Source organism: Oncorhynchus clarkii, chromosome 1, assembly GCF_045791955.1.
Source record: "Oncorhynchus clarkii lewisi isolate Uvic-CL-2024 chromosome 1, UVic_Ocla_1.0, whole genome shotgun sequence".
NCBI classification, from domain to species: Eukaryota; Metazoa; Chordata; class Actinopteri; order Salmoniformes; family Salmonidae; genus Oncorhynchus; species Oncorhynchus clarkii.
The window spans coordinates 87441134-87467641 of NC_092147.1; the positions used below are offsets into that span (position 1 = coordinate 87441134).

General features: G+C 42.9%; 1 protein-coding gene across 1 annotated transcript; it reads left to right on the plus strand.

The window, feature by feature from the left end:
• Window positions 1–4616: 4616 nt before the first annotated feature.
• LOC139418168 (aftiphilin-like) lies at window positions 4617–25363 on the plus strand. Its single transcript, XM_071167425.1, has 10 exons — window positions 4617–4803; window positions 15126–15597; window positions 15801–16915; window positions 17533–17795; window positions 17929–18055; window positions 18828–18884; window positions 20257–20373; window positions 22473–22542; window positions 24952–25036; window positions 25201–25363. The coding sequence occupies exons 2-10, from the start codon at window positions 15159–15161 to the stop codon at window positions 25349–25351; spliced, it is 2424 nt and encodes an 807-aa protein (XP_071023526.1). The 5' UTR covers window positions 4617–4803; window positions 15126–15158; the 3' UTR covers window positions 25352–25363.
• Window positions 25364–26508: the final 1145 nt, after the last annotated feature.

A 26508-nucleotide genomic window follows, 5' to 3' on the forward strand; every position in this document is an offset into this window, starting at 1 on the left:
TTGAACTCAGCCCTTGGGTCTACAGCTGCAGCCTGCCACAACACAAATACCATTCAACCCACTCTGACCTAAAATGGCCTCAGAAAAACAGCAGAAAAACAAGTAAGACTTTATAAAAATAAGACTTTTGGTTTGAACTGAATGTCATTGCTCCCCGATTGTAATCTGATGATGTTAACATGCCTTCCGATTTTCTGCATATTTTGAACATGGCCTTGGTTTTTACATGAGAAAATGTGTCTGTGCTTTATAGGCAAAGCGTTTCGGTACACCTGTGTTGTTGACAGACCTGGGTTTAAATACTATTTGATATCATTTCAAATACTTTATCTGGGCTTGACTGAGTTTGACTGGCACAATGGAACCAATAGAATAGTCACAAGGACTGCAAGCCCCGCCCATCAGGCACTCCAGGCATACTAGACGAGAGCAAACTGAATGTTTTTGAAAGATTTCAAGTAGTAATTGAACCCCGGTCTGGTTGTTGAATACAAGTACTATCTGAGCATATTGTATATCTGAGAAGCCAAGATTATAGGTTTTCCTAGTTTTTTGTTTGTAGACTTTACAAAACATGTGAGATGTCTTTTTGTTCTTTCTACCAGTGGTGTTATAGCCTAGTGAAGCATTAAACTGCTGTTGGAAGGAAAAGGCCAGAGTCAATGGGTATGTACCAAATGGTACCCTATTCCTTACAAGTGACACTTCTTTTGACCAGAGCTCTATGGGCCCTGGTTCAAAGTAGTGCACTACGGTACATAGAGAATAGGGTGTCATTTGGGATGCAGTAATTATTATTGCTTTTTTGGAAAAGCAAACTGTAGTTATTATGGAGTGTCATATGTAGGTTAGGTTGTGCTGTTGTTGATGTTGTACTATAGGGTTTCCCTTTTCATTTATCAAGAACAAGACCATTTTTATATATTTTTTAAAACAGTGCCTGTTAAATTAAATATTATAAGATGAATGCTTTTGAATTACAAGACTATCTATGAAGTTAGGTTTGACCAAGTTGTTCTCTCACCAATTGACATCAGATGAGGATTTAGGATGAGAAGTTTGACCAAATCCAGTTGTTTAGTGTGAAGTGTAAAAGAAGTCTGTCTGCTACAACATGTAAATGGGTTGTTTCTGTCTGATGTAGCTAGTGTTGTCTGACTGACTGACTCAGGAAAGAAGATCCCTGGTTAACAGGTTCATTCTCTATTCTGGGTTTTCAACAGAGGATCCTGAATATAACCAATCCCATAGGAGCAATACAACTCTTTGTCTGTGTCCCAAAGGGCAATCTATTCCTTTATATAGAGCACTACTTTCAACTGGTCAAATGTAGTGCACTATGTAGGGAATTGTGTGTCATTTGGGACACACAGACTTATTAGACACTATTTCCTAACTGAATGAAACCAAGTTGAGTCATTCATGGAGAATTGTAACATTTTGCATTTAGAGCATGTTTTGTTTGTGTTCATTAAAGGAGTAATTCCACTAGTTGTGCTCTCTTCCTCGTCAAACGTTTTCGTTTCTCATGCTTCTGTTAAAACGACTACTTCGTAGACCAATAAATGTGTCATCTTGGAATGTACCCGGTGCTCAATGTGTTTCATTCTGACAGGGCTGAACCACAGTATGGAGCTCTTGACAACGAGCCATCAGGAAAACAAGGGAGTCTGTGTCCTGCCCCTGCCAAGCTGAGAGAGGGAGGAGGAAAGGAAGGAGATTGTGTGTGTGTGTGCATAAAATACGTATGGGAGAGCGAGAGAGTGTGTGTGTGTAGTCTGTGTACATGTGTCTGAAACAGAGTGCGAGAGAGAGAGAGAGATGAAGGGATGGAGACAGTGTGAGAAGGAGAGATAGGGTAGAGTCCGCTGGTTTGACATTTGACGTCTTGCCTGACAGACACAAATGCCTTTGTCACAGTCACTGAGTGATTACAGACAGGAAGTTATGCAGTTATGTGGAGGAGCAGTGGAATGGGTTAAAGAAGCAATCAGCAATAACAGAGTGGTTACCCAACCACTTTTTTTGGCAATAAACATCTGATGGATGGAGCTGCAGAAATGTAACCACTCTAAAATACATAGACCAAGCTATGGATGTAAGGACTGACCATCCATGATATCAAAATGAAAGGACTGACCATCCATGATATCAAAATGAAAGGACTGACCATCCATGATATCAACATGAAAGGACTGACCATCCATGATATCAAAATGAAAGGACTGACCATCCATGATATCAAAATGAAAGGACTGACCATCCATGATATCAAAATGAAAGGACTGACCATAGATGTCAAAATGAAAGGACTGACCATCCATGATATCAAAATGAAAGGACTGACCATCCATGATATCAAAATGAAAGGACTGACCATAGATGTCAAAATGAAAGGACTGACCATCCATGATATCAAAATGAAAGGACTGACCATCCATGATATCAAAATGAAAGGACTGACCATCCATGATATCAAAATGAAAGGACTGACCATAGATGTCAAAATGAAAGGACTGACCATCCATGATATCAAAATGAAAGGACTGACCATCCATGATATCAAAATGAAAGGACTGACCATCCATGATATCAAAATGAAAGGACTGACCATAGATGTCAAAATGATCAGTATTTCAGTTGACTGTTTTGATTTACAATTGCATTGTTTACAAACAATTGAGTAAAACAAGCTGATTAGGTTCTGATGGGTTCTGACAGACGAACTAATAAGCTCATTTAGAAGTTCTATTCTTCAAGAATCAATGGGTATTATCATTATCATTCATTTAAAAGTCCAAAATGGGCTGTACCAATCACAGATTGCCCCTTTCAAACTGCTTTCCTCAGCCTGGGATGCCTCGGGGAAAAACTAACGGGATGTGTCTGACATACAAACTGGTATTTAAAAGACAAAATTGTTAAAATGAGGGAAAGGTTAGGGGTTAAGGTTGGAGTTAAGGTAAGGGTCCGTTTTTGTTTCGTCGGGCTGTCAATGGAATGCTCAGCACGACTCGTGATGGTTTGTTTATGCTCTGTACCGCCACCTGCTGTTTCTTTACCAAACTGTTACCACTGGAATGTAAGTCTATGTACTGTTCAATAGTAACATTATCACATTCCTATTAATAACATGTAGCACCTTTTTTATCTACTTAAAATTATCTTAATTAATTTTTTTATGATTTCAAGATGTCTGTTTATAGACATTCTTTTGTAGCGGTAGGTAGCCTAAGAGTGGTTAAGAGTGTTGGGCCAGTAACCAAAAGTCACTGGTTTAAATCCCTGTACAGACTAGGTGAAACATCTGTTGATGTGCCCTTGAGCAAGGCACTTAACCCTAATTGTCACTGAAGCAGTGTCTGCTTCATAATGTGGAAACCTCAGCTGTTATATGACTTGACTGATTTTATGATATCCATTGGTAATAATGTGATGTAATCCTAAAAGATTATAGAGATGACCTGACATGATTGAACGTTACTCAGTAATCTAATCTGGTTGGAGTGATTGCTCAACCCAATCTGAGTCCCATGAGCACAAATAGCCGGATAGAGTTCTGAGGCTCAGTCAATGACTGTGTATTGCTGCCATAGCAGGCTCCAGATTTGTGGATGTCAATATCGAATGTGGACTGATTGTGTCTGACTCCCAAATGGCACCCTATTACCTATATAGTGCACTACCTTTGACCAGCTGTGGTCAAAATTAGTGCACTACATAGGGATACGGGTGCTATTTGGGATGCAAAATGACTGTGTTGTTATAACAAGGAATAAATGACTTGTGGAGCCAAGTCTCATTTGCTGGGAGCTGAGGGCACCTTCAAGAACATAGATGTGTTTAAATGTATTTTCTCTCTTCAGCTGAGCGACGCCAGATGACCGGAAAAGGACCCTCATCTCTCTGAGACCTTGACAATGTGTCAGTCAGACACATTAAATGACAAATAGCTTATTCTATGTGGGTGTCGTTGAGTCCACTTAGCCTACAGAGGCCATGCATAGCAGTTCTTAATGGAAGAACAATCTCACTGAATGGATTGGATTCTTATAACCCATGATAATAATATTTATAACTCTGTATCTTTTTGCCTGTCTGTCTGCCTCTGTCTGCCTGCCTGCCTGTTTCTCTCTCTCTCTATCTCCCTCTCAACTTGAATTACAATATTTCTCATGTTCAGCTGAATAAAATAGATGCAGCATGAGCGTCCTTCAATCCCAGTCCAGTAGTTGATAGGTGCACTTGTCTAGGTGTGTCTGTGAGCACAGCACAGCTGGTGTAGGCTATAACCCATGTTAACATTATTACAGTATGAACAAAGTATATGTGGCAATTCCATGTGAGCAGCGATGTGTTCATCACAGGTATATATACTCTACACCTACATGCCATGCCAGGAAAGTATAGTTACCTACCCACTTTACCCAGAAGATCTCATGTTTTGTAAATATAGATTTTTATTTTTTTTGTAAATCAACACTAACTCTTATTTAATCTAAGCTAAATAAACAAATAAAAGGAGGATTTTACAAATTAAAACATTTGGGCTGGCATTACAGAAAGTAACGAATCGGCACAATTGTTGTATTTGTTTGTTATCATGCCAACAGAGTGAAGTGGAGAGATGCAGTAACAGTAGCTTGATAGAGAGAGGCAGTGTAGCTAGCTACAGTCCAGGCACCTGCTACGCTAATTATCATAACAGGTATTTACTCTAAATCAACATTTTGTTTCGTACATCTTAGTTCATCTGCACATCCCGGTTGTGAGATGAACATGCCATAGCTACAACATCTGAAGGTAAGAGGGAAATAGCTAGCCAAGTAGCTATTAGCGAGCTAGTTGTTAGCTCTGGTCCAGGGCATTACGTGTGGCATTATGCCGCAAGAGCCTTCTTCAATGGCCTGAATCTTTCAATTCATCCATCAAGGATTTTTTTTCATGTTGTTTAGTGACTGTCTTCAATATAGCTACTTTAAGTAAGTATGTTGCTGAAGTGCTATATCTACCACCACACTAGCTCATGCTCTGGATCTGCAATATGGGCTGTATCCGACGTAGGCCCTTGGACCAGAGTTAGTTAAATAAAACATTGCTGGTGTTTTCAAAAGCAAACACGTCTGTCTCATTTATGCTCACAGTTAACTGGCTAACGTTAACTATTAAGATCTACGTATCTAGTTTACTAGCTAGATATCTAATCACAGCATTAGTTAGCCTGCCAGTTTAAGACACCTGCCTAATCTCAAATAGGTCTGTTGTTGTTTCAAAGCTAGCTAACATTAGTAGCTAACGAAATTGTATTTGTTTCTCAACAAGCTCGCTAGTTATATATTTTCTCATCGTGACCCATTTCTCATAGCTCAGGGTTGTCATCTCACTGTCAACAGACATCAACCTCATTTCCCACTACTACAGGGTATCAAAGTCAAGTGGTTTATCTAGCTAGTTAGAACAACACTAGCCCCTTAATGACTCTCAGGTCCATTACATTACACATAAGAGTCATTGGAGCGAGACGTCTTCTGTAGGGGGGAGTTTTGTTGAGTCCTGACCCTCGGGCTGGACATTAACACGCATTGCTTGCCGCATGGTTTTGAATGCACAATGACTTTATCTTTCATATCAGCGAGAAATTATGTTAAATTGATACACACCTTTTATATAGGGTTAGTGTTCCAACTGTCATATCTGCATGTTACAGCAAATTAGCTACCTAGTGTAAACGTAACTCGGGAAGTGTAGTTGAAGTGTAGTTTTGTTGGATGGAGGTCGAGTGTTTAAAAAATATATATATATATTTAAGGGATTCTTTCACGCTGATGGAAGATTGACGTTTCTAAACGTTAAAACACAGAGTTGGGATTGTAGTTCACATTTTCCATTGACGGTAGATTCAGATTCAGTGCAGTGCATTGGCATCATGTTACAGGAAGCTAGCTAACCGGCTTCTTCATTAGTTGGATAGCTATGGATATGCCTATATCTCTGTATGTACTCACTGATACCTAGTAAATTAGTGGTGAAGGGATATACTTGTATGTTCACACACAGAAATGGTCTGACTTTATGGTAGCACGCTGATAATATTATGAAGTACAGAGTTTCTGGTGGAAGAGGATCTACCATGTTCCCTATGTAGTGCACTACTTTTCACCAGTCCAGAGCCCCGTTGGCCCTATATAGGGAGTGCACTATATAGGGAATAGGGTGACATTTGAGACATAATCTGTTTATGTAGGTGCAGCAGCAGCCCTCACCCTTCCTATCTGTGAGCTGACTAGTGGAGCACAATGATGCTGCTGGATACAATTCCCTGGATCAGTTTACACTGACTGACTGGCTCGCTGACTGACTGGCTGGCTGGCTCGCTGACTGACTGGCTGGCTGGCTCGCTGACTGGAGGTGTTGTGTAGGCTTTGTCCTGGCTACTTTTTCCATTCCAATGGCCTCAACAACAAGAAAACAACTAAGACAGAGGTAGACAGTAGGCCTTTTGGTCCTAGAATAACTGATATTACAGGCAAGCAAGAGACTAAAGAATAATTGTTAACTTTGAGGTTATTTAACAGATTCTTCAATAATTGAATTGGCAACGTAATGGGGAAAGTGTGTTTGTGTAAGATGCAGCTAGTCTATCAGTGAGGAGTGAAGTAGGTAGCTAGTTAGACCTGCGTTATAGATTACCCCGTGACCTTGATCTCTCTGACATTCTCTCCTTGTCCCAAATGGCACCCTAGGGCTCACCCTGGTCAGAAGTAGTGCACTAGGGAATAAGGCACCATTTGTAATGATCCCTCTGTCCTTGAAGGGGAAGGTTCTCTACCCTTCTTTCGAAGTGTGCAGTCATACACTCCCCTTACTGAGTAAACAGTTTTGAAACGAGCCAAACGCTTTGCTACGGTCTGCGATTAATGAATACACCCCAGGTTAGTCCATCCTTAATGCACAACAAATAACACGTTGGCAAGTTTTAATCCTGATAAGGCCTGAAACAGTCTTGATTTAGCCTGTTGCTTACTGTGCCGTTAATATCTGCTACTTAGTAATAATATAATATAGCCTAATAATATATTCCATTTAGCAGACACTTTTATCCATAGTGACTTAAAGTAGTCCGTGCATACATTCTCATATGGGTAACCCCAGTGGGAACCTACAAACCTGCTGTTATCTAGGACCACTTCAGCCTATAAAACACCCATTCCTCTGAGGGATAAGACTGAACATAGTCCAAACTCAGAGTTAACAACCAAATCTCGCTCCTGCTGTTTTGCGTGCCAAACATATTTGTGTTTGTAGTTCCTGTTTAGTGAGAGCACAAAGTCATGCATGGGGAAGTCAATGACACACAGGCTGCATTCAAAATGACATCCTGTTCACCTATCTACTGCACTACTTTTGACCACGGTCCACATAATAGTGCACTTGGGTAGTAGTGCATCACGTCTGTAGCCGTGAAGTGCTTTGAAAGGATGGTCATGGCTCACATCAACACCATTATCCCTGAAACCTTAGACCCACTCCAATTCACATACCGCACCAACAGATCCACAGATGATGCAGTCTCACTCCACACTGCCCTTCCCCACCTGGACAAAAGGAGCAGCTATGTGACAATGCTGTTCATTAACTCCAGCTCAGCGTTCAAAACTATAGTGCCCTTAATGCTCACCACTAAGCTCAGGACCCTGGGACTGAACACCTCCCTCTGCAACTGGATCCTGAACTTCCTGACAGGCCGTCCCCAGGTGGTGAGGGTAGGTAACAACACATCCGCCACACTGATCCTCAACACGGGGACCCCTCAGGGGTGCGTGCTCAGTCCCCTCCTGTACTTCCTGTTCACTCATGACTGCATGGCCAGGCACGAATCCAACACCATCATTGAGTTTGCAGTTGACACAACAGTGGTAGGCCTGATCACCAACAACAATGAGACAGCCTATAGGGAGGAGGTCAGAGAACTGGCCGTGTGGTGCCAGGACACATCCTCTCCCTCAACACAATCAAGACAAAGGAGGTAATTGTGGACTACAGGAAAAGGAGGACCGAGCACGCCCCCATTCTCATCGACAGGGCTGTAGTGGAGCAGGTTGAGAGCTTCAAGTTCCTTGGTGTCCACATCACCAACAAACTAGAATGTTCCAAACACACCAAGACAGTCGTGAAGAGGGCACGGCGAAGCCTATTCCCCCTCAGGAGACTGAAAAGATTTGGCATGGGGCCTCAGATCCTTAAAAAGTTCTACAGCTACACCATCGAGAGCACTGGTTGCATCACTGCCTGGTATACTCCAGCCACCCAAGTCATAGACTGTTCTCTATGCTACTGCACGGCAAGTGGTACCAGAGTGCCAAGTCTATGTCCAAAGGACTTCTGTTAAGTAATTTTGTAATCAATGTTCATAAATTCCAATTATCTTTATCTGTCTGATACCCAGAGGTTGTAAAGTTCTGGTCTTAAATAAAACAGACAGAATTCTCAGCTAACAATTGATCAGATCCCGATTTATTTGTGAGAGCTCTCAAGTTTTCACAAATACATTCCTTTTATACCATCCTAACCTACGCACATACATACACACCAACATAGGGATTTTCTCATGAGTCTCACCACAGTTTATAACCACTCAGCTGACAGTTCCAGGCTCCCCCAGATACTAGAGCTCTGGAGTCCTTTTTCCGCGAATGCGCACCGCATCGATTATATGCAACGCAGGACACGCTAGATAAACTAGTAATATCATCAACCATGTGTAGATAACTAGTGATTATGATTGATTGCTTGATTGTTTGTTATATGATAAGTTTAATGCTAGCTAGCAACTTACCTTGGCTTCTTACTGCATTCGTGTAACAGGCAGGCTCCTCGTGGAGTGCAATGAGAGGCAGGTGGTTAGAGCGTTGAACTAACGTTAGTTAACTGTAAGGTTGCAAGATTGAATCCCTGAGCTGACAAGATAAACATTTGTCGTTCTGCCCCTGAACAGGCAGTTAACCCACCTTTCCTAGGACATCATTGAAAATAAGAACTTGTTCTTAACTGACTTACCTAGTTAAATAAAGGTGTAAAAAAATCGGCCAAATCGGTGTCCAAAAATACAGATTTCCGATTGTTATGAAAACTTGAAATCGGCCCTAATTAATCGGCCATTCCGATTAATCGGTCGACCTCTACTCGGTACCCCCTGTATATAGCCTCGCTATTGCTATTTTACTGCTGCTCTTTAATTATTTGTTACTTTAATTTTTTACTTCACTTATTTTCAACTACATTGTTGGTTAAGGGCTTGTAGGTAAGCATTTCACCTGTTGTATTTGGAGCATGTGACAGATTAAATTAGATTTGACTATATAGGGAGTAAGGTGCCATTTGGGACTCAATCATACACTTGGGTGACATGATTACAGTTGATGTCTGAGTAGCCAAAGTGTTTTTTCCCCCAACACTTTTCAAACAAGTTTGAAAGGTTCTCTTTAAAAAAAAAAATCATATTTTTTCCTCCACTGGAGACCTTCTCCTGATGTTCATTTAGCAGGGCTCTACACTGACCTTTTTTTTTACAAGGAGCACGTTTGTGCCGAGTTGAAAAATGTAGGTGCACACAAATACATTTAGAAGCACAATGAAATATATTACAGCTAGAATTCCAAAACTGTCTTGGTACACTGGTGCTCCTAGGATAGAATTCCAGGTCAGACAGCTAAACATTTAGACGCATATGTGAGTAAAATGGTCGCTCTGTTTCGCCAAACTTACTCTGCTTGATTTGTTACTGCTAACTTACAATAGGAAGAGCATGTAGGTCTGTTAATAATGACATATGACTATGTAGAACAAGGCTTACTGTCTGTTAATAATGACATATGGCTATGTAGAACAATACCTACTGTCTGTTAATAATGACATATGACTATGTAGAACAAGATCTACTGTCTGTTAATAATGACATATGGCTATGTAGAACAAGGCCTACTGTCTGTTAATAATGACATATGGCTATGTAGAACAAGGCCTACTTTCTGTTAATAATGACATATGGCTATGTAGAACAAGACCTACTGTCTGTTAATAATGACATATGGCTATGTAGAACAAGACCTACTGTCTGTTAATAATGACATATGGCTATGTAGAACAAGACCTACTGTCTGTTAATAATGACATATGGCTATGTAGAACAAGACCTACTGTCTGTTAATAATGACATATGGCTATGTAGAACAAGGCCTACTGTCTGTTAATAATGACATATAACTATGTAGAACAAGACCTACTGTCTGTTAATAATGACATATGGCTATGTAGAACAAGACCTACTGTCTGTTAATAATGACATATGGCTATGTAGAACAAGGCCTACTGCCTGTTAATAATGACATATGGCTATGTAGAACAAGGCCTACTGTCTGTTAATAATGACATATGACTATGTAGAACAAGGCCTACTGTTAATAATGACATATGACTATGTAGAACAAGGCCTACTGTTAATAATGACATATGGCTATGTAGAACAAGGCCTACTGTCTGTTAATAATGACATATGGCTATGTAGAACAAGGCCTACTGTCTGTTAATAATGACATATGGCTATGTAGAACAAGGCCTACTGTCTGTTAATAATGTCATATGACTATGTAGAACAAGACCTACTGTCTGTTAATAATGACATATGGCTATGTAGAACAAGACCTACTGTTAATAATGACATATGACTATGTAGAACAAGGCCTACTGTCTGTTAATAATGACATATGGCTATGTAGAACAAGGCCTACTGTCTGTTAATAATGACATATGGCTATGTAGAACAAGGCCTACTGTCTGTTAATAATGACACATGACTATGTAGAACAAGACCTACTGTCTGTTAATAATGACATATGGCTATGTAGAACAAGGCCTACTGTCTGTTAATAATGACATATGGCTATGTAGAACAAGGCCTACTGTCTGTTAATAATGACATATGGCTATGTAGAACAAGACCTACTGTCTGTTAATAATGACATATGGCTATGTAGAACAAGACCTACTGTCTGTTAATAATGACATATGGCTATGTAGAACAAGACCTACTGTCTGTTAATAATGACATATGACTATGTAGAACAAGATCTACTGTCTGTTAATAATGACATATGACTATGTAGAACAAGATCTACTGTCTGTTAATAATGACACCAGACTATGTAGAACAAGGCCTACTGTCTGTTAATAATGACATATGGCTATGTAGAACAAGATCTACTGTCTGTTAATAATGGCATATGACTATGTAGAACAAGATATACTGTCTGTTAATAATGACACCAGACTATGTAGAACAAGGCCTACTGTCTGTTAATAATGACATATGGCTATGTAGAACAAGATCTACTGTCTGTTAATAATGACATATGACTATGTAGAACAAGATCTACTGTCTGTTAATAATGACACCAGACTATGTAGAACAAGGCCTACTGTCTGTTAATAATGACACCAGACTATGTAGAACAAGGCCTACTGTCTGTTAATAATGACATATAACTATGTAGAACAAGACCTACTGTCTGTTAATAATGACATATAACTATGTAGAACAAGGCCTACTGTCTGTTAATAATGACACCAGACTATGTAGAACAAGGCCTACTGTCTGTTAATAATGACATATGACTATGTAGAACAAGATCTACTGTATGTTAATAATGACATATGACTATGTAGAACAAGGCCTACTGTCTGTTAATAATGACATATGACTATGTAGAACAAGACCTACTGTCTGTTAATAATGACATATAACTATGTAGAACAAGACCTACTGTCTGTTAATAATGACATATGGCTATGTAGAACAAGACCTACTGTCTGTTAATAATGACATATAACTATGTAGAACAAGGCCTACTGTCTGTTAATAATGACACCAGACTATGTAGAACAAGGCCTACTGTCTGTTAATAATGACATATGACTATGTAGAACAAGATCTACTGTCTGTTAATAATGACATATGACTATGTAGAACAAGGCCTACTGTCTGTTAATAATGACATATAACTATGTAGAACAAGACCTACTGTCTGTTAATAATGACATATGACTATGTAGAACAAGATCTACTGTCTGTTAATAATGACATATGGCTATGTAGAACAAGACCTACTGTCTGTTAATAATGACATATGACTATGTAGAACAAGGCCTACTGTCTGTTAATAATGACATATAACTATGTAGAACAAGACCTACTGTCTGTTAATAATGACATATAACTATGTAGAACAAGACCTACTGTCTGTTAATAATGACATATAACTATGTAGAACAAGACCTACTGTCTGTTAATAATGACATATGACTATGTAGAACAAGGCCTACTGTCTGTTAATAATGACATATGACTATGTAGAACAATACCTACTGTCTGTTAATAATGACATATAACTATGTAGAACAAGACCTACTGTCTGTTAATAATGACATATAACTATGTAGAACAAGACCTACTGTCTGTTAATAATGACATATGACTATGTAGAACAAGGCCTACTGTCTGTTAATAATGACATATAACTATGTAGAACAAGACCTACTGTCTGTTAATAATGACATATGACTATGTAGAACAAGACCTACTGTCTGTTAATAATGACATATGACTATGTAGAACAAGACCTACTGTCTGTTAATAATGACATATGACTATGTAGAACAAGACCTACTGTCTGTTAATAATGACATATGGCTATGTAGAACAAGACCTACTGTCTGTTAATAATGACATATGACTATGTAGAACAAGACCTACTGTCTGTTAATAATGACATATGGCTATGTAGAACAAGGCCTACTGTCTGTTAATAATGACACCAGACTATGTAGAACAAGACCTACTGTCTGTTAATAATGACATATAACTATGTAGAACAAGACCTACTGTCTGTTAATAATGACATATGACTATGTAGAACAAGGCCTACTGTCTGTTAATAATGACATATGACTATGTAGAACAAGATCTACTGTCTGTTAATAATGACATATGGCTATGTAGAACAAGACCTACTGTCTGTTAATAATGACATATGACTATGTAGAACAAGGCCTACTGTCTGTTAATAATGACATATAACTATGTAGAACAAGACCTACTGTCTGTTAATAATGACATATAACTATGTAGAACAAGACCTACTGTCTGTTAATAATGACATATAACTATGTAGAACAAGACCTACTGTCTGTTAATAATGACATATAACTATGTAGAACAAGACCTACTGTCTGTTAATAATGACATATGACTATGTAGAACAAGGCCTACTGTCTGTTAATAATGACATATGACTATGTAGAACAATACCTACTGTCTGTTAATAATGACATATAACTATGTAGAACAAGACCTACTGTCTGTTAATAATGACATATAACTATGTAGAACAAGACCTACTGTCTGTTAATAATGACATATGACTATGTAGAACAAGGCCTACTGTCTGTTAATAATGACATATAACTATGTAGAACAAGACCTACTGTCTGTTAATAATGACATATGACTATGTAGAACAAGACCTACTGTCTGTTAATAATGACATATGACTATGTAGAACAAGACCTACTGTCTGTTAATAATGACATATGACTATGTAGAACAAGACCTACTGTCTGTTAATAATGACATATGGCTATGTAGAACAAGACCTACTGTCTGTTAATAATGACATATGACTATGTAGAACAAGACCTACTGTCTGTTAATAATGACATATGGCTATGTAGAACAAGGCCTACTGTCTGTTAATAATGACACCAGACTATGTAGAACAAGACCTACTGTCTGTTAATAATGACATATGGCTATGTAGAACAAGACCTACTGTCTGTTAATAATGACATATGACTATGTAGAACAAGACCTACTGTCTGTTAATAATGACATATGACTATGTAGAACAAGACCTACTGTCTGTTAATAATGACATATGACTATGTAGAACAAGACCTACTGTCTGTTAATAATGACATATGGCTATGTAGAACAAGACCTACTGTCTGTTAATAATGACATATGACTATGTAGAACAAGACCTACTGTCTGTTAATAATGACATATGGCTATGTAGAACAAGGCCTACTGTCTGTTAATAATGACACCAGACTATGTAGAACAAGACCTACTGTCTGTTAATAATGACATATAACTATGTAGAACAAGACCTACTGTCTGTTAATAATGACATATGACTATGTAGAACAAGGCCTACTGTCTGTTAATAATGACATATGGCTATGTAGAACAAGACCTACTGTCTGTTAATAATGACATATGACTATGTAGAACAAGACCTACTGTCTGTTAATAATGACATATGACTATGTAGAACAAGACCTACTGTCTGTTAATAATGACATATGGCTATGTAGAACAAGGCCTACTGTCTGTTAATAATGACATATAACTATGTAGAACAAGACCTACTGTTAATAATGACATATGACTATGTAGAAAAAGATCTTCCTTTTATTTTTCTCCCACCACCACATTTATTTGATTGATTGAACATTCAGACTGTCTTCTAGTAGGCCGTTCTGTACTCAACCTGTCTTCTAGTAGGCCGTTCTGTACTCAACCTGTCTTCTAGTAGGCCGTTCTGTACTCAACCTGTCTTCTAGTAGGCCGTTCTGTACTCAACCTGTCTTCTAGTAGGCCGTTCTGTACTCAACCTGTCTTCTAGTAGGCCGTTCTGTACTCAACCTGTCTTCTAGTAGGCCGTTCTGTACTCAACCTGTCTTCTAGTAGGCCGTTCTGTACTCAACCTGTCTTCTAGTAGGCCGTTCTGTACTCAACCTGTCTTCTAGTAGGCCGTTCTGTACTCAACCTGTCTTCTAGTAGGCCGTTCTGTACTCAACCTGTCTTCTAGTAGGCCGTTCTGTACTCAACCTGTCTTCTAGTAGGCCGTTCTGTACTCAACCTGTCTTCTAGTAGGCCGTTCTGTACTCAACCTGTCTTCTAGTAGGCCGTTCTGTAATCAACCTGTCTTCTAGTAGGCCGTTCTGTACTCAACCTGTCTTCTAGTAGGCCGTTCTGTACTCAACCTGTCTGTGTGTTCTCCCTACAGATCTATGAGGCCTTCAGCCAGGAGAGCTCTCCCATGGAACAGGAAGTGATGCGCATATACTCCTCCTCCCCCCCTCCGCTGGACGACGAATCAGGGGGAGAGGAGGATGATGACGAGTTTGGGGATTTCTCTGGGGGTGTGGCAATGTCATCCAACCAGCCGTGCCCCTCCTCAACAGACCCCGCCTCCCCGACCCTATCAACGGTGCACTTTAGTGTTAGTAACTCCTCCTCTTTCTCCGGAACTACCCATAGCAAAGGAATCTCGAAACAGTTCCGAGCAGCTGACGACCTGAAGAAGCCACGGGCGCCGGTGGTGGACCAATCACAGCCCGCTAATACTGGGACCTCAGAGGTCGGCAGGGTTCGGCCGGGGTTGGAGGTCAAAGGGCAGCCCTGTCATTGCGACCTCCCTGACTTCCCTCTCACCAATGGGTTTGTCAAGCGGAATCCCCAGGGGACCATGTCTGCAGGTAACAACTTTAGTCCCGAGGGCTGTCATGGAGTTGTTAGTGAGGTTGCCTAGCAACTTAGTCTTTGTAATACAAGTTTTTGTTGTATTGTGTTTTTAATCCTCAATAATTTTTAATATGTACTGTTGTACTCAAATGGCTGAGGCATCTCTATATGTATTTTAAATACGTTCCAGTAAAATGTATTACTTAATTCACCACAGGTCTTGTACCGGCTGGCCTGGGCTCCCCCAGCCAGGAGCAGGGGTTTGCAGACTTCTCTGCGTTCGCCGAGCCAGAGATGGAGCTGGAACCCTGGTGCTGCGGCTTCACTCACACTCACAGTACGGAGCACAGGAAGGACGGCAGGATGGAAGGGACAAACCTAACCAACGGTTTCTGCAATGCACACTCGGTCCAGAAGGACATAGAGCAGCGGGCCAGAATAGAGCCTGGCGGGCCTGACTCTCAATGTTTAGCACAGCAAGGGGACAGGGACTGCACTGGAGTCCAGCAACACTGTGAGCTAAGGGGCCACCCTCAGGACTCTGTCCTCTTAGCCCCCATAGAGGTGCTCTGTGCTAGGGGTGAGGGGCTGGGGGAGCCTGGAGAGAGGGCACCCAGCATCAACAGGGATAGCGTGCTTACACAGGACCCAGAACTTGGAGGGAGGAGGGTGGAGGAGGAGGAAGATGAGGAGAGCGAAACAGAGGACAGTGTCTCTCCTCTCCCCACCACAGTCAGTGGGTCAGTGAGTGAGGAGTTTGCCTCCTCTGGTGAGGCTGTGTCGTCAGACGCTTTGGAGGAGTTTGGGAACTTTGGCGAGACGGTCTTCACTCCCTCGTCAATAGGGGAGGAGGAGAAGGAGAAAGAGGAGGTGCAGCGGAGTGACCTCCGGGAGGAGACCGAGACAAAGATGGTGGAGGAGGAAGATGAAGAAGAGGACTTTGGAATCTTCAGGGATGCTGGATCCTTCCCTAGCCAGGAGGACTTTGCTGACTTCAACCAATCGGAGTCCAGGACACAGGAGGGCTTTGGTGACTTTGAACAGGACTATTCTGAGGACCCAGGTCCGACCCAGGCGTGTGGGGAAGAGGTTGGACATGGAGACCTTCCTGTCAGCGACAGCTTTGCAGACTTCCACTCTGCTCCCCTGGAGGGGCAGGGTGAGAGGGAGGAGGGCTGGGGGGCGTATGGGGACCAGAGAGGTCTGTCGGAGGGGGAGACCTGGGCAGAGTTTGGAGAGGAGGATAGAGCCAGGCGGACAGAAGAGGCAGAGGAGAAGAAGTGGAAAGAGAGATGTCAGGGAGGTGCTGCTGTACGAAGGGACAGGCTGCAGGTGAGTGGTCTTCTGAGTTATTAGAGTGGATTTATATTGTGTAATGCCGGAGAGACAGTCCCAGCTCCGTCACCTCACATTTTCCCCAACACGGCCGACACACAATTTATACCGGTGAGATGAATGGTCAGCCGCCGCATGCTCAAATGTAAAGTGATAGAGAGTTGGGACTCCAAACAGGATTCTCCAGGAGTCTGGATGACGAGGCATCCTACAGTACTTAGTTGTCCCACGTCTGGTAGAAATCCACTCTGACATTTGTAGTATGTTCGTCATAACCTTTGACTCTGCAAGAATAATTCTGCCCAGATGGTTTTTTATTATTGTATCAATAGATTGTCACTGCAGTTCGACTAGAGGTAGCTCCTAGAGGTAGCTCCTAGAGGTAGCTCCTAGAGGTAGCTCCTAGAGGTAGCTCCTAGAGGTAGCTCCTAGAGGTAGTTCACACCTAAATGAGTTTGCTGGAATAAGACAGTTCCTGCCAGACTTCAGTTTGCTTCAAAATCAGGTAGATGCACATAGTTAGTTTAAAAATCTTTCCCATTAATTGTGTTTGATTACAATATAGTTGACTGCACTGTAATAGATCTCAAACAAGCACTGTCTCTCCCATTCAGGACTCCCTGTCTATCCGGCTACAGAGAGTCCTACAGACCAGCTTCCCTGCAGTGGCAGTCCCAGAACTGGATCAGGAGAGGGAGGAGACTGGGGTGGAGGGGGAGGAGACTGCCATGGAGGAGGAGGAGACGGGGGTGGAGGAGGAGGTGGAGGACAGTGGGGATGAGGTGTTGAATGTGCTCAGCCTCAGGGCTCTGCTAGAGACTCTAGACACACAGCCTGAGGAAGAGGAGACGAAGGGGCTCAACCACACTACACACTGGTGAGAGAACCTCTAGTGATGATGATGATGATTATAACGATGATGGTTCAGTGGAATAACAGCAGATATCATTCGAGGCTGGCCAAAGCACTACTCTGCTGTATGTGACCGCCTCCTTGGTTGCTTTACCCAGGGTTCCTAGGGGCGCGTGGCGGCAGCCTCAGGACCTCCACGATGCCGTGGGCCTGGGATTCCAGTGGGGCGGTTCCCATAGCAACAGGGCCCTGCTCCGCTGTCTGGGGATGGACACCAGAAACATGGTAACGGCCTCTTTTCAGTTTAAAGCCACACTCTGTAGTTATGTGAATGGTTCCATGTGTAGCAGAGTGAGCCTCAGCCTCCCCAACAGAATAACAGCAGATGTCAACAAACAGTAACAAAATGGATGGATGGCATTTCACACGACTTTAAAACATCTACATATATAGTGCTCAATGAAGGACTTTCCATCAGAGCAACATAACTAAATAAAACGTGAAGCCATCTGCCTTTGACAACAACAACATCAACGATGTAGTAAGTCATGTGTCTGTCTGTCTGTCTGTCTGTCTGTCTGTCATGTGTTGAGTTTATTTTTTATTTTTACAGGGACAGTGCACATTAATCAACGTTTCAGTAAAAGTGCCAGTTTTAGCCAGCTGGCTAATTTTCAAACGCAGTCCCTGGGCAGGTTATTAAAAACAATAACAATACAGACAATCATTGAGCAGTGAGCATTGAACACTCCCTGTGTCTTGTCTGTCTGTCCGTAAGCCCCTCCCTCTCTCCTCCCTCCCCATAATTCCATATTGTACATCATTTACTGTAAATGTGTCTATATGTCCCCTTTACTGTGTAGAAGTGTTCTGTTGCTGCTGTATCTATAGTGTACATACTGTATGTGGATTATATGTCAATTCTTCATCTATAATATAATGTTATTCTGTCTGTATATTCTGTTTATTGGTGTAAAAGCAGCACCGTTTCACCAGCTTGAATTCCTGCTACAGGTAAAGTTACTTGGGGATTTCTGATTCTGTCTCTCCTCCACAGTTGTTCACTGGTCAGAGAAAGCAGCCTGTCATAGTTCCTGTGTTTGCAGCCAGCCTGGTGAGTGGACTGATGCAGATACTGTACTGTGTCCCAAATGGCACCCTGTTCCCTATACAGTGCACTACTTTAGACCAGGGCCCATATGGACACAGTCCATGGTGGCCCTAGTTCCATTTCTGTCCCTAGATCCTCCCCCTAAGCATGCGTACCAGTCAGTTTGTTCCGTCATGCCACTCCTTGTCATGCCAAACATGACCAGGAGTTGACATGATAGCACAAACAGATCTGGGACCAGGCTACCTTCCCTTAGACTTGTATGCTGATAGACCCTTAATGTTCACAGATCTAAAACTACTGGGTAGGTGTAAAGCAATAAGATGATGACTTGGCAGTCGGCCATATTGCTTTCTCCCGCTCCAAACCTTTCATCATGTGACCAAGTGTTCCATGGTGACCTCTTTCTTTCTCTGCCTTTCCCCTTCACCTTTTATTCCCCATCGCTCTCCCATCTCTCTCTCTTTCCCCCGTTATCCGCCCTCTCTCTCTCTTTCCCCCGTTTTCCCCCCTCTCTCTCTCTTTCCCCCGTTATCCCCCCTCTCCCATCTCTCTCTTTCCCCCGTTATCCCCCCTCTCTCTCTCTTCCCCCGTTATCCCCCCTCTCTCCTCTCTCTCTCTCTTTCCCCCGTTATCCCCCCTCTCTCTCTCTTTCCCCCGTTATCCCCCCTCTCTCTCTCTTTCCCCCGTTATCCCCCCTCTCTCTCTCTTTCCCCCGTTATCCCCCCTCTCTCTCTCTTTCCCCCGTTTTCCCCCCTCTCTCTCTCTTTCCCCCGTTATCCCCCCTCTCCCATCTCTCTCTTTCCCCCGTTATCCCCCCTCTCTCTCTCTTTCCCCCGTTATCCCCCCTCTCTCCTCTCTCTCTCTCTCTTTCCCCCGTTATCCCCCCTCTCTCTCTCTTTCCCCTGTTATCCCCCCTCTCTCTCTCTCTTTCCCCCGTTATCCCCCCTCTCTCTCTCTTTCCCCCGTTATCCCCCCTCTCTCTCTCTTTCCCCCGTTATCCCCCCTCTCTCTCTCTCTCTTTCCCCCGTTATCCGCCCTCTCTCCTCTCTCTCTCTCTTTCCCCCGTTATCCGCCCTCTCTCCTCTCTCTCTCTCTTTCCCCCGTTATCCCCCCTCTCTCCTCTCTCTCTCTTTCCCCCGTTATCCCCCCTCTCTCCTCTCTCTCTTTCCCCCGTTATCCCCCCTCTCTCTCTCTTTCCCCCGTTATCCGCCCTCTCTCCTCTCTCTCTCTCTTTCCCCCGTTATCCCCCCTCTCTCCTCTCTCTCTCTCTTTCCCCCGTTATCCCCCCTCTCTCCCATCTCTCTCTATTTCCCCCGTTATCCCCCCTCTCTCCTCTCTCTCTTTCACCCCCTCTCCCCTCTTTCTCTCTCAGGGAATGTTAGAGCCCACCAAAGAGCCACTGAGACCAGCTTCAACTGCGGAGAAGACTGCTGCCACAGCACAAGCACTTCCTGGGTCACAGGAAACCACCACCACCTCGTCAATACAGGTACAGAAACAGGTGTAGGGAGAAGTTGTCCTAGATGCTGATATGTGGTCAGTTTAGCATTTTCCCTCCAAATGGTTACAGTTAGAATTGCGGGAGGTGAAGCAGATCCTAGATCTGTACTTAGGGGAAACTTCACTCCAGAGCAACAGGCACACCACGGCTGTGTGTGAACATGTTACCAGCTGTTAAACTCTCTTCCGTCTTTGTTTCCTCAATCCCGCACCCCTTTCTCAAAGCTCATTGGAGGAGGAGGGACCTTAGATACTCTCTTCAAAATAAACTTTGAGAGAGAGGTAAGAATAGTTATGTTCCTTGAATTGAGGACATAAAAGGCAAGGATGTGACAGTTGGTAATGCTTCCAGACAGTCTGTGGCTAGGATGTGACAGTTGGTAATGTTTCCAGACAGTCTGTGGCTAGGATGTGACAGTTGGTAACGTTTCCAGACAGTCTGTGGCTAGGATGTGACAGTTGGTAACGTTTCCAGACAGCCTGTGGATAGGATGTGACAGTTGGTAATGTTTCCAGACAGTCTGTGGCTAGGATGTGACAGTTGGTAATGTTTCCAGACAGTCTGTGGCAAGGATGTGACAGTTGGTAATGTTTCCAGACAGTCTGTGGCTAGGATGTGACAGTTGGTAATGTTTCCAGACAGTCTGTGGCTAGTATGTGACAGTTGGTAACGTTTCCAGACAGCCTGTGGCTAGGATGTGACAGTTGGTAATGTTTCCAGACACTCTGACTAGGATGTGACAGTTGGTAATGTTTCCAGACAGCCTGTGGCTAGGATGTGACAGTTGGTAATGTTTCCAGACAGTCTGACTAGGATGTGACAGTTGGTAATGTTTCCAGACAGCCTGTGGCTAGGATGTGACAGTTGGTAATGTTTCCAGACACTCTGACTAGGATGTGACAGTTGGTAACGTTTCCAGACAGCCTGTGGCTAGGATGTGACAGTTGGTAATGTTTCCAGACATTCTGACTAGGATGTGACAGTTGGTAACGTTTCCAGACAGCCTGTGGCTAGGATGTGACAGTTGGTAATGTTTCCAGACAGTCTGTGGCTAGGATGTGACAGTTGGTAATGTTTCCAGACACTCTGACTAGGATGTGACAGTTGGTGACATTTCCAGACAGTCTGTGGCTAGGATGTGACAGTTGGTAACGTTTCCAAACAGCCTGTGGCTAGGATGTGACAGTTGGTAACGTTTACAAACAGCCTGTGGCTAGGATGTGACAGTTGGTAACGTTTCCAGACAGTCTGTGGCAAGGATGTGACAGTTGGTAATTTTTACAAACAGCCTGTGGCTAGGATGTGACAGTTGGTAACGTTTACAAACAGCCTGTGGCTAGGATGTGACAGTTGGTAACGTTTCCAGACAGCCTGTGGCTAGGATGTGACAGTTGGTAATGTTTCCAGACATTCTGACTAGGATGTGACAGTTGGTAACGTTTCCAGACAGCCTGTGGCTAGGATGTGACAGTTGGTAATGTTTCCAGACATTCTGACTAGGATGTGACAGTTGGTAATGTTTCCAGACAGTCTGTGGCTAGGATGTGACAGTTGGTAATGTTTCCAGACACTCTGACTAGGATGTGACAGTTGGTAATGTCTCCAGACAGCCTGTGGCTAGGATGTGACAGTTGGTAATGTTTCCAGACATCCTGTGTCTCACACAGTAGTATACCCAACACAAACAGGGCAACATTGGGCACTATATTTTACACTCCCTTGATAATGAAGTTAACCCTAAACTCTGACCTATAATCAGATATCCTTACCGCAGATCCTAACCTTAGCATTAGGAGGATAATGACAATATCTGACCCTAGACTAACTAACACCCAATTCCTCTGTTCTGTCCTCTATTCATCACGAAGACCTGGCCATATTCACAAAGCGTATTGGAGTAGGAGTGCTGATCTAGGATCAGTCTAGTCTTTTAACTCATAATCAATAAGATAACAAGAACCAGGGGGACCTGATTCTAGATCAGCACACCTTTGTCTGATTTGCTTTTGTGAGTATGGGCCTTCAAGAGACTGTGTTGAATAGAGGGCACACTGCTGAGCCTCACTCCAGTTTGTTCCTTCCGGCAGCAGGGGGCCCCCCAGCCTTGGTCCCAGTTTGACTGGAGCAGCAGTGGCCTTGGCGTCAACCGTCTGGATGGTACGTCCTCCCACTGAGCCCCCTACCTACAGGGCCAGAGATGAGGCTGCTGTACACACTCTCCCCTCCGACTGCTGCTACCTGACTCCTGTTGCTCTCTTTGGTTCCAATGTCCACACCAGCATACTAGACTACCACCTATAATGAATCAATGTGTTGGACATACTAGACTACCACCTATAAAGAATCAATGTGTTGGACATACTAGACTACCACCTATAATGAAGCAATGTGTTGGACATACTAGACTACCACCTATAATGAATCAATGTGTTGGACATACTAGACTACCACCTATAATGAAGCAATGTGTTGGACATGCATTCTAAGTAAGTGGTATGCAAGTGTGGACTTTGGAACATAGTCCCTATCACTCCCCCCCTCTCCCCCTCCATCTCTCCTCTGCTCCTCTCTTCACACTGAAGTGTCCCTCTAGATGGTACTACTCATTTTCATGACCTACTGTCCCTTTAATTGTATCTTGTACTCTGGAATCCCAAGGCTCTCTCTCTATACGTCTAACTTAACCGGCAAAGACAAGTCAAGCCATATAGATGAATGTGTGGCCATAGCCTAAAGGGAATCCCCCCAGTAGCTGCATTTTGGTAGTAGTAGAAATAAGCTCATGTGAAAAAGCCTGAAATCCAGACCTGTTCTGTACTAACATTCCACTCCTTGTACTTTGTCATATGCCAAAAATTATGTTTGGCATGACATGAAGTGGAATATTAGCACAAACATACTGGTATCCAGACTAGAGAAAGCCAGGATCCTCTTACTAGTACCCAGGATAGAGAAATACAGGATCCTCTTACTAGTACCCAGGATAGAGAAAGCCAGGATCCTCTTACTAGTACACAGGATAGAGAAATACAGGATCCTCTTACTAGTACCCAGGATAGAGAAAGCCAGGATCCTCTTACTAGAACCCAGGATAGAGAAAGCCAGGATCCTCTTACTAGTACCCAGGCTAGAGAAAGCCAGGATCCTCTTACTAGTACCCAGGATAGATAAAGCCAGGATAGATAAAGCCAGGATTCTCTTACTGGTACCCAGGATAGATAAAGCCAGGATAGATAAAGCCAGGATCCTCTTACTGGTACCCAGGATAGATTAACCCAGGCTAGAGAAAGCCAGGATCCTCTTACTAGTACCTCTTACTAGTACCCAGGCTAGAGAAAGCCAGGATCCTCTTACTAGTACCCAGGATAGATAAAGCCAGGATAGATAAAGCCAGGATTCTCTTACTAGTACCCAGGATAGATAAAGCCAGGATAGATAAAGCCAGGATTCTCTTACTGGTACCCAGGATAGATAAAGCCAGGATAGATAAAGCCAGGATTCTCTTACTGGTACCCAGGATAGATAAACCCAGGATAGATAAAGCCAGGATCATCTTACTGTTTTCTGTTTAAGCTCCTATTCTGTGTTTTCTTATATTCTTCTGTATCTTTACTTTTCATTTTCTTTGTAAAATAAAGAGGACATGTATATATATATATTCAGTAAACTGAAACTGATCTTTACAATCACTGTGATTATATAAACACAATATCTGCAAAAGAAAATACAATTTGATTTAGCTTGAATATGTTTTTATATTTCTTTTTAGATCCCCCCAACCAATGAGATGTTTTAAGGTTCTTTCAGTGTGGTTGCAATAAACACTGTTGTAAATAGGTGAATAAACCTCTTTCTAATATATTACACCTATCTGAGCTGTCCTGCCTCTTGGTTTTCTCTGGCTGTTCTATCACTACACTGACGACTTTCCTCCATAGACATGGATAGATATAACACATCCTGGTTTAACATGGGCAGTGCCATTGAGGCCGTTCACCATAAGGAAGCAGTCAACTGGGTGGGAATTTCTATAGGATAAGTAAGGATCACAGAATTCCATCCAGGTCAGCAGGAAGGATCTGCCAATGAATTATACTCCTGAGGAAACGTCCCATACCTGGATGTGGCTGTAAATCACCCACCTTGGCCTTAATGCCTGTTCAGACAATACACTCCAGGAGGCAGTATGCAAACCCTTTCAGTTTGTTAACCGACTGTCAATTAACTAATTTAAGTAAAATGGAGAGAGCCCTCAATATTGCTGCCCATGCTGTCACGGAATCCAGAATGGCAAAGATGTAAGGAAGAGCCCTCTATCCAACTCTATGCTGCTTTCCTCTGTTCTGTCGATTCTTATTCCAGCTCCATACTGCCACCCACTGTGTTGAAAGACCAAATTCTTGATGGTTTCTTCACCACTTGCTAGTAGTTTGTACACCTTTTATTTGGACCAAGGACAGAAGTGCCATGGTGGTATTTTTGTTTTGAACTCTAAACACAGGTGCAATGTGTGTGTACATATGTATGGCGTGTGTGTGTGTGTGTGTGTGTGATGTGGTGGACCAGAGCTAGACAGTGACACCAGCAGCCGTCCAGCTGACACCCTGAACCACCTCATGTCTACTATGGAGAACACCACCACCTCCACCAGGTCAGACTGACACACACACGTAGTGATCAATAATTGCTAATCAAGCATAATCTATTGGTTTTATATTGTGCTTTGCCAGGTCTGAAAGAGCTTTGCATGGAAAACTCACCTGCAATCAAATGTCGCCTCTGTGTTTTTCCATCTTAATGTGTTGTTTGTGTCAGGAAACCCCATAGGGATGAGGAGGACCAGCTGAGTGAGGAGGCAGCCAGGGTGATCTGTGGGCTGGCTGACCTGTCCTTCATGAAGGCTAAGGTCCTAATGTTCCCCATCACCCTCACACCAGCCGCTGGCTCTGGTACACTGCTAGAGTGATGCACACATGGATGGATGGATGCACATACACATAAACACAGAAGACTTGTCCGCTTCAAAGCTAGATTGAACATTGATGCAAAGTCAAAATGTTGATAATCAGCAATATGGTTAAATACAGTGAGGGGAAAAAGTATTTGATCCCCTGCTGATTTTGTACGTTTGCCCACTGACAAAGAAATGATCCGTCTATACTTTTTATGGTAGGTTTACTTGAACAGTGAGAGACAGAATAACAACAACAAAAATCCAGAAAAACACCTGTCAAAAATGTTATGAATTAATTTGCATTTTAATGAGGGAAGTATTTTAATGAGTAAGTATTTGACCCCTCTGCAAAACATGACTTAGTACTTGGTGGGAAAACCCTTGTTGGTGTAACGGATGTGAAACGGCTAGCTTAGTTAGCGGTGCGTGCTAAATAGTGTTTCAATCGGTGACGTCACTTGCTCTGAGACCTTGAAGTAGTAGTTCGCCTTGCTCTGCAAGAGCCGTGGCTATTGTGGAGCGATGGGTAACGACGCTTCGTGGGTGACTTGTTGATGTGTGCAGAGGGTCCCTGGTTCGCGCCGGGTATGGGCGAGGGGACAGTCTAAAGTTATACTGTTACATTGGTGCCGTGACCCGGATCACTGGTTGCGCGGAAAAAGGAGGTGGTCAAAAGGGGGGTGAGTGTAACGGATGTGAAACGGCTAGCTTAGTTAGTGGTGCGCGCTAAATAGCGTTTCAATCGGTGACGTCACTTGCTCTGAGACCTTGAAGTAGTAGTTCCCCTTGCTCTGCAAGGTCCATGGCTTTTGTGGAGCGATAGGTAACGATGCTTCGTGGGTGACTGTTGTTGATGTGTGCAGAGGGTCCTTGGTTCGCGCCCGGGTATGGGCGAGGGGACGGTCTAAAGAAAAAACTGTTACATTGGCAATCACAGAGGTCAGACGTTTCTTGTAGTTGGCCACCAGGTTTGCACACATCTCAGGAGGGATTTTGTCTCACCTTTTTGCAGATCTTCTCCAAGTCATTAAGGTTTCGAGGCTGACGTTTGGCAACTCGAACCTTCAGCTCCCTCCACAGATTTTCTGTGGGATTAAGGTCTGGAGACTGGCTAGGCCACTCCAGGACCTTAATGTGCTTCTTCTTGAGCCACTCCTTTGTTGCCACGG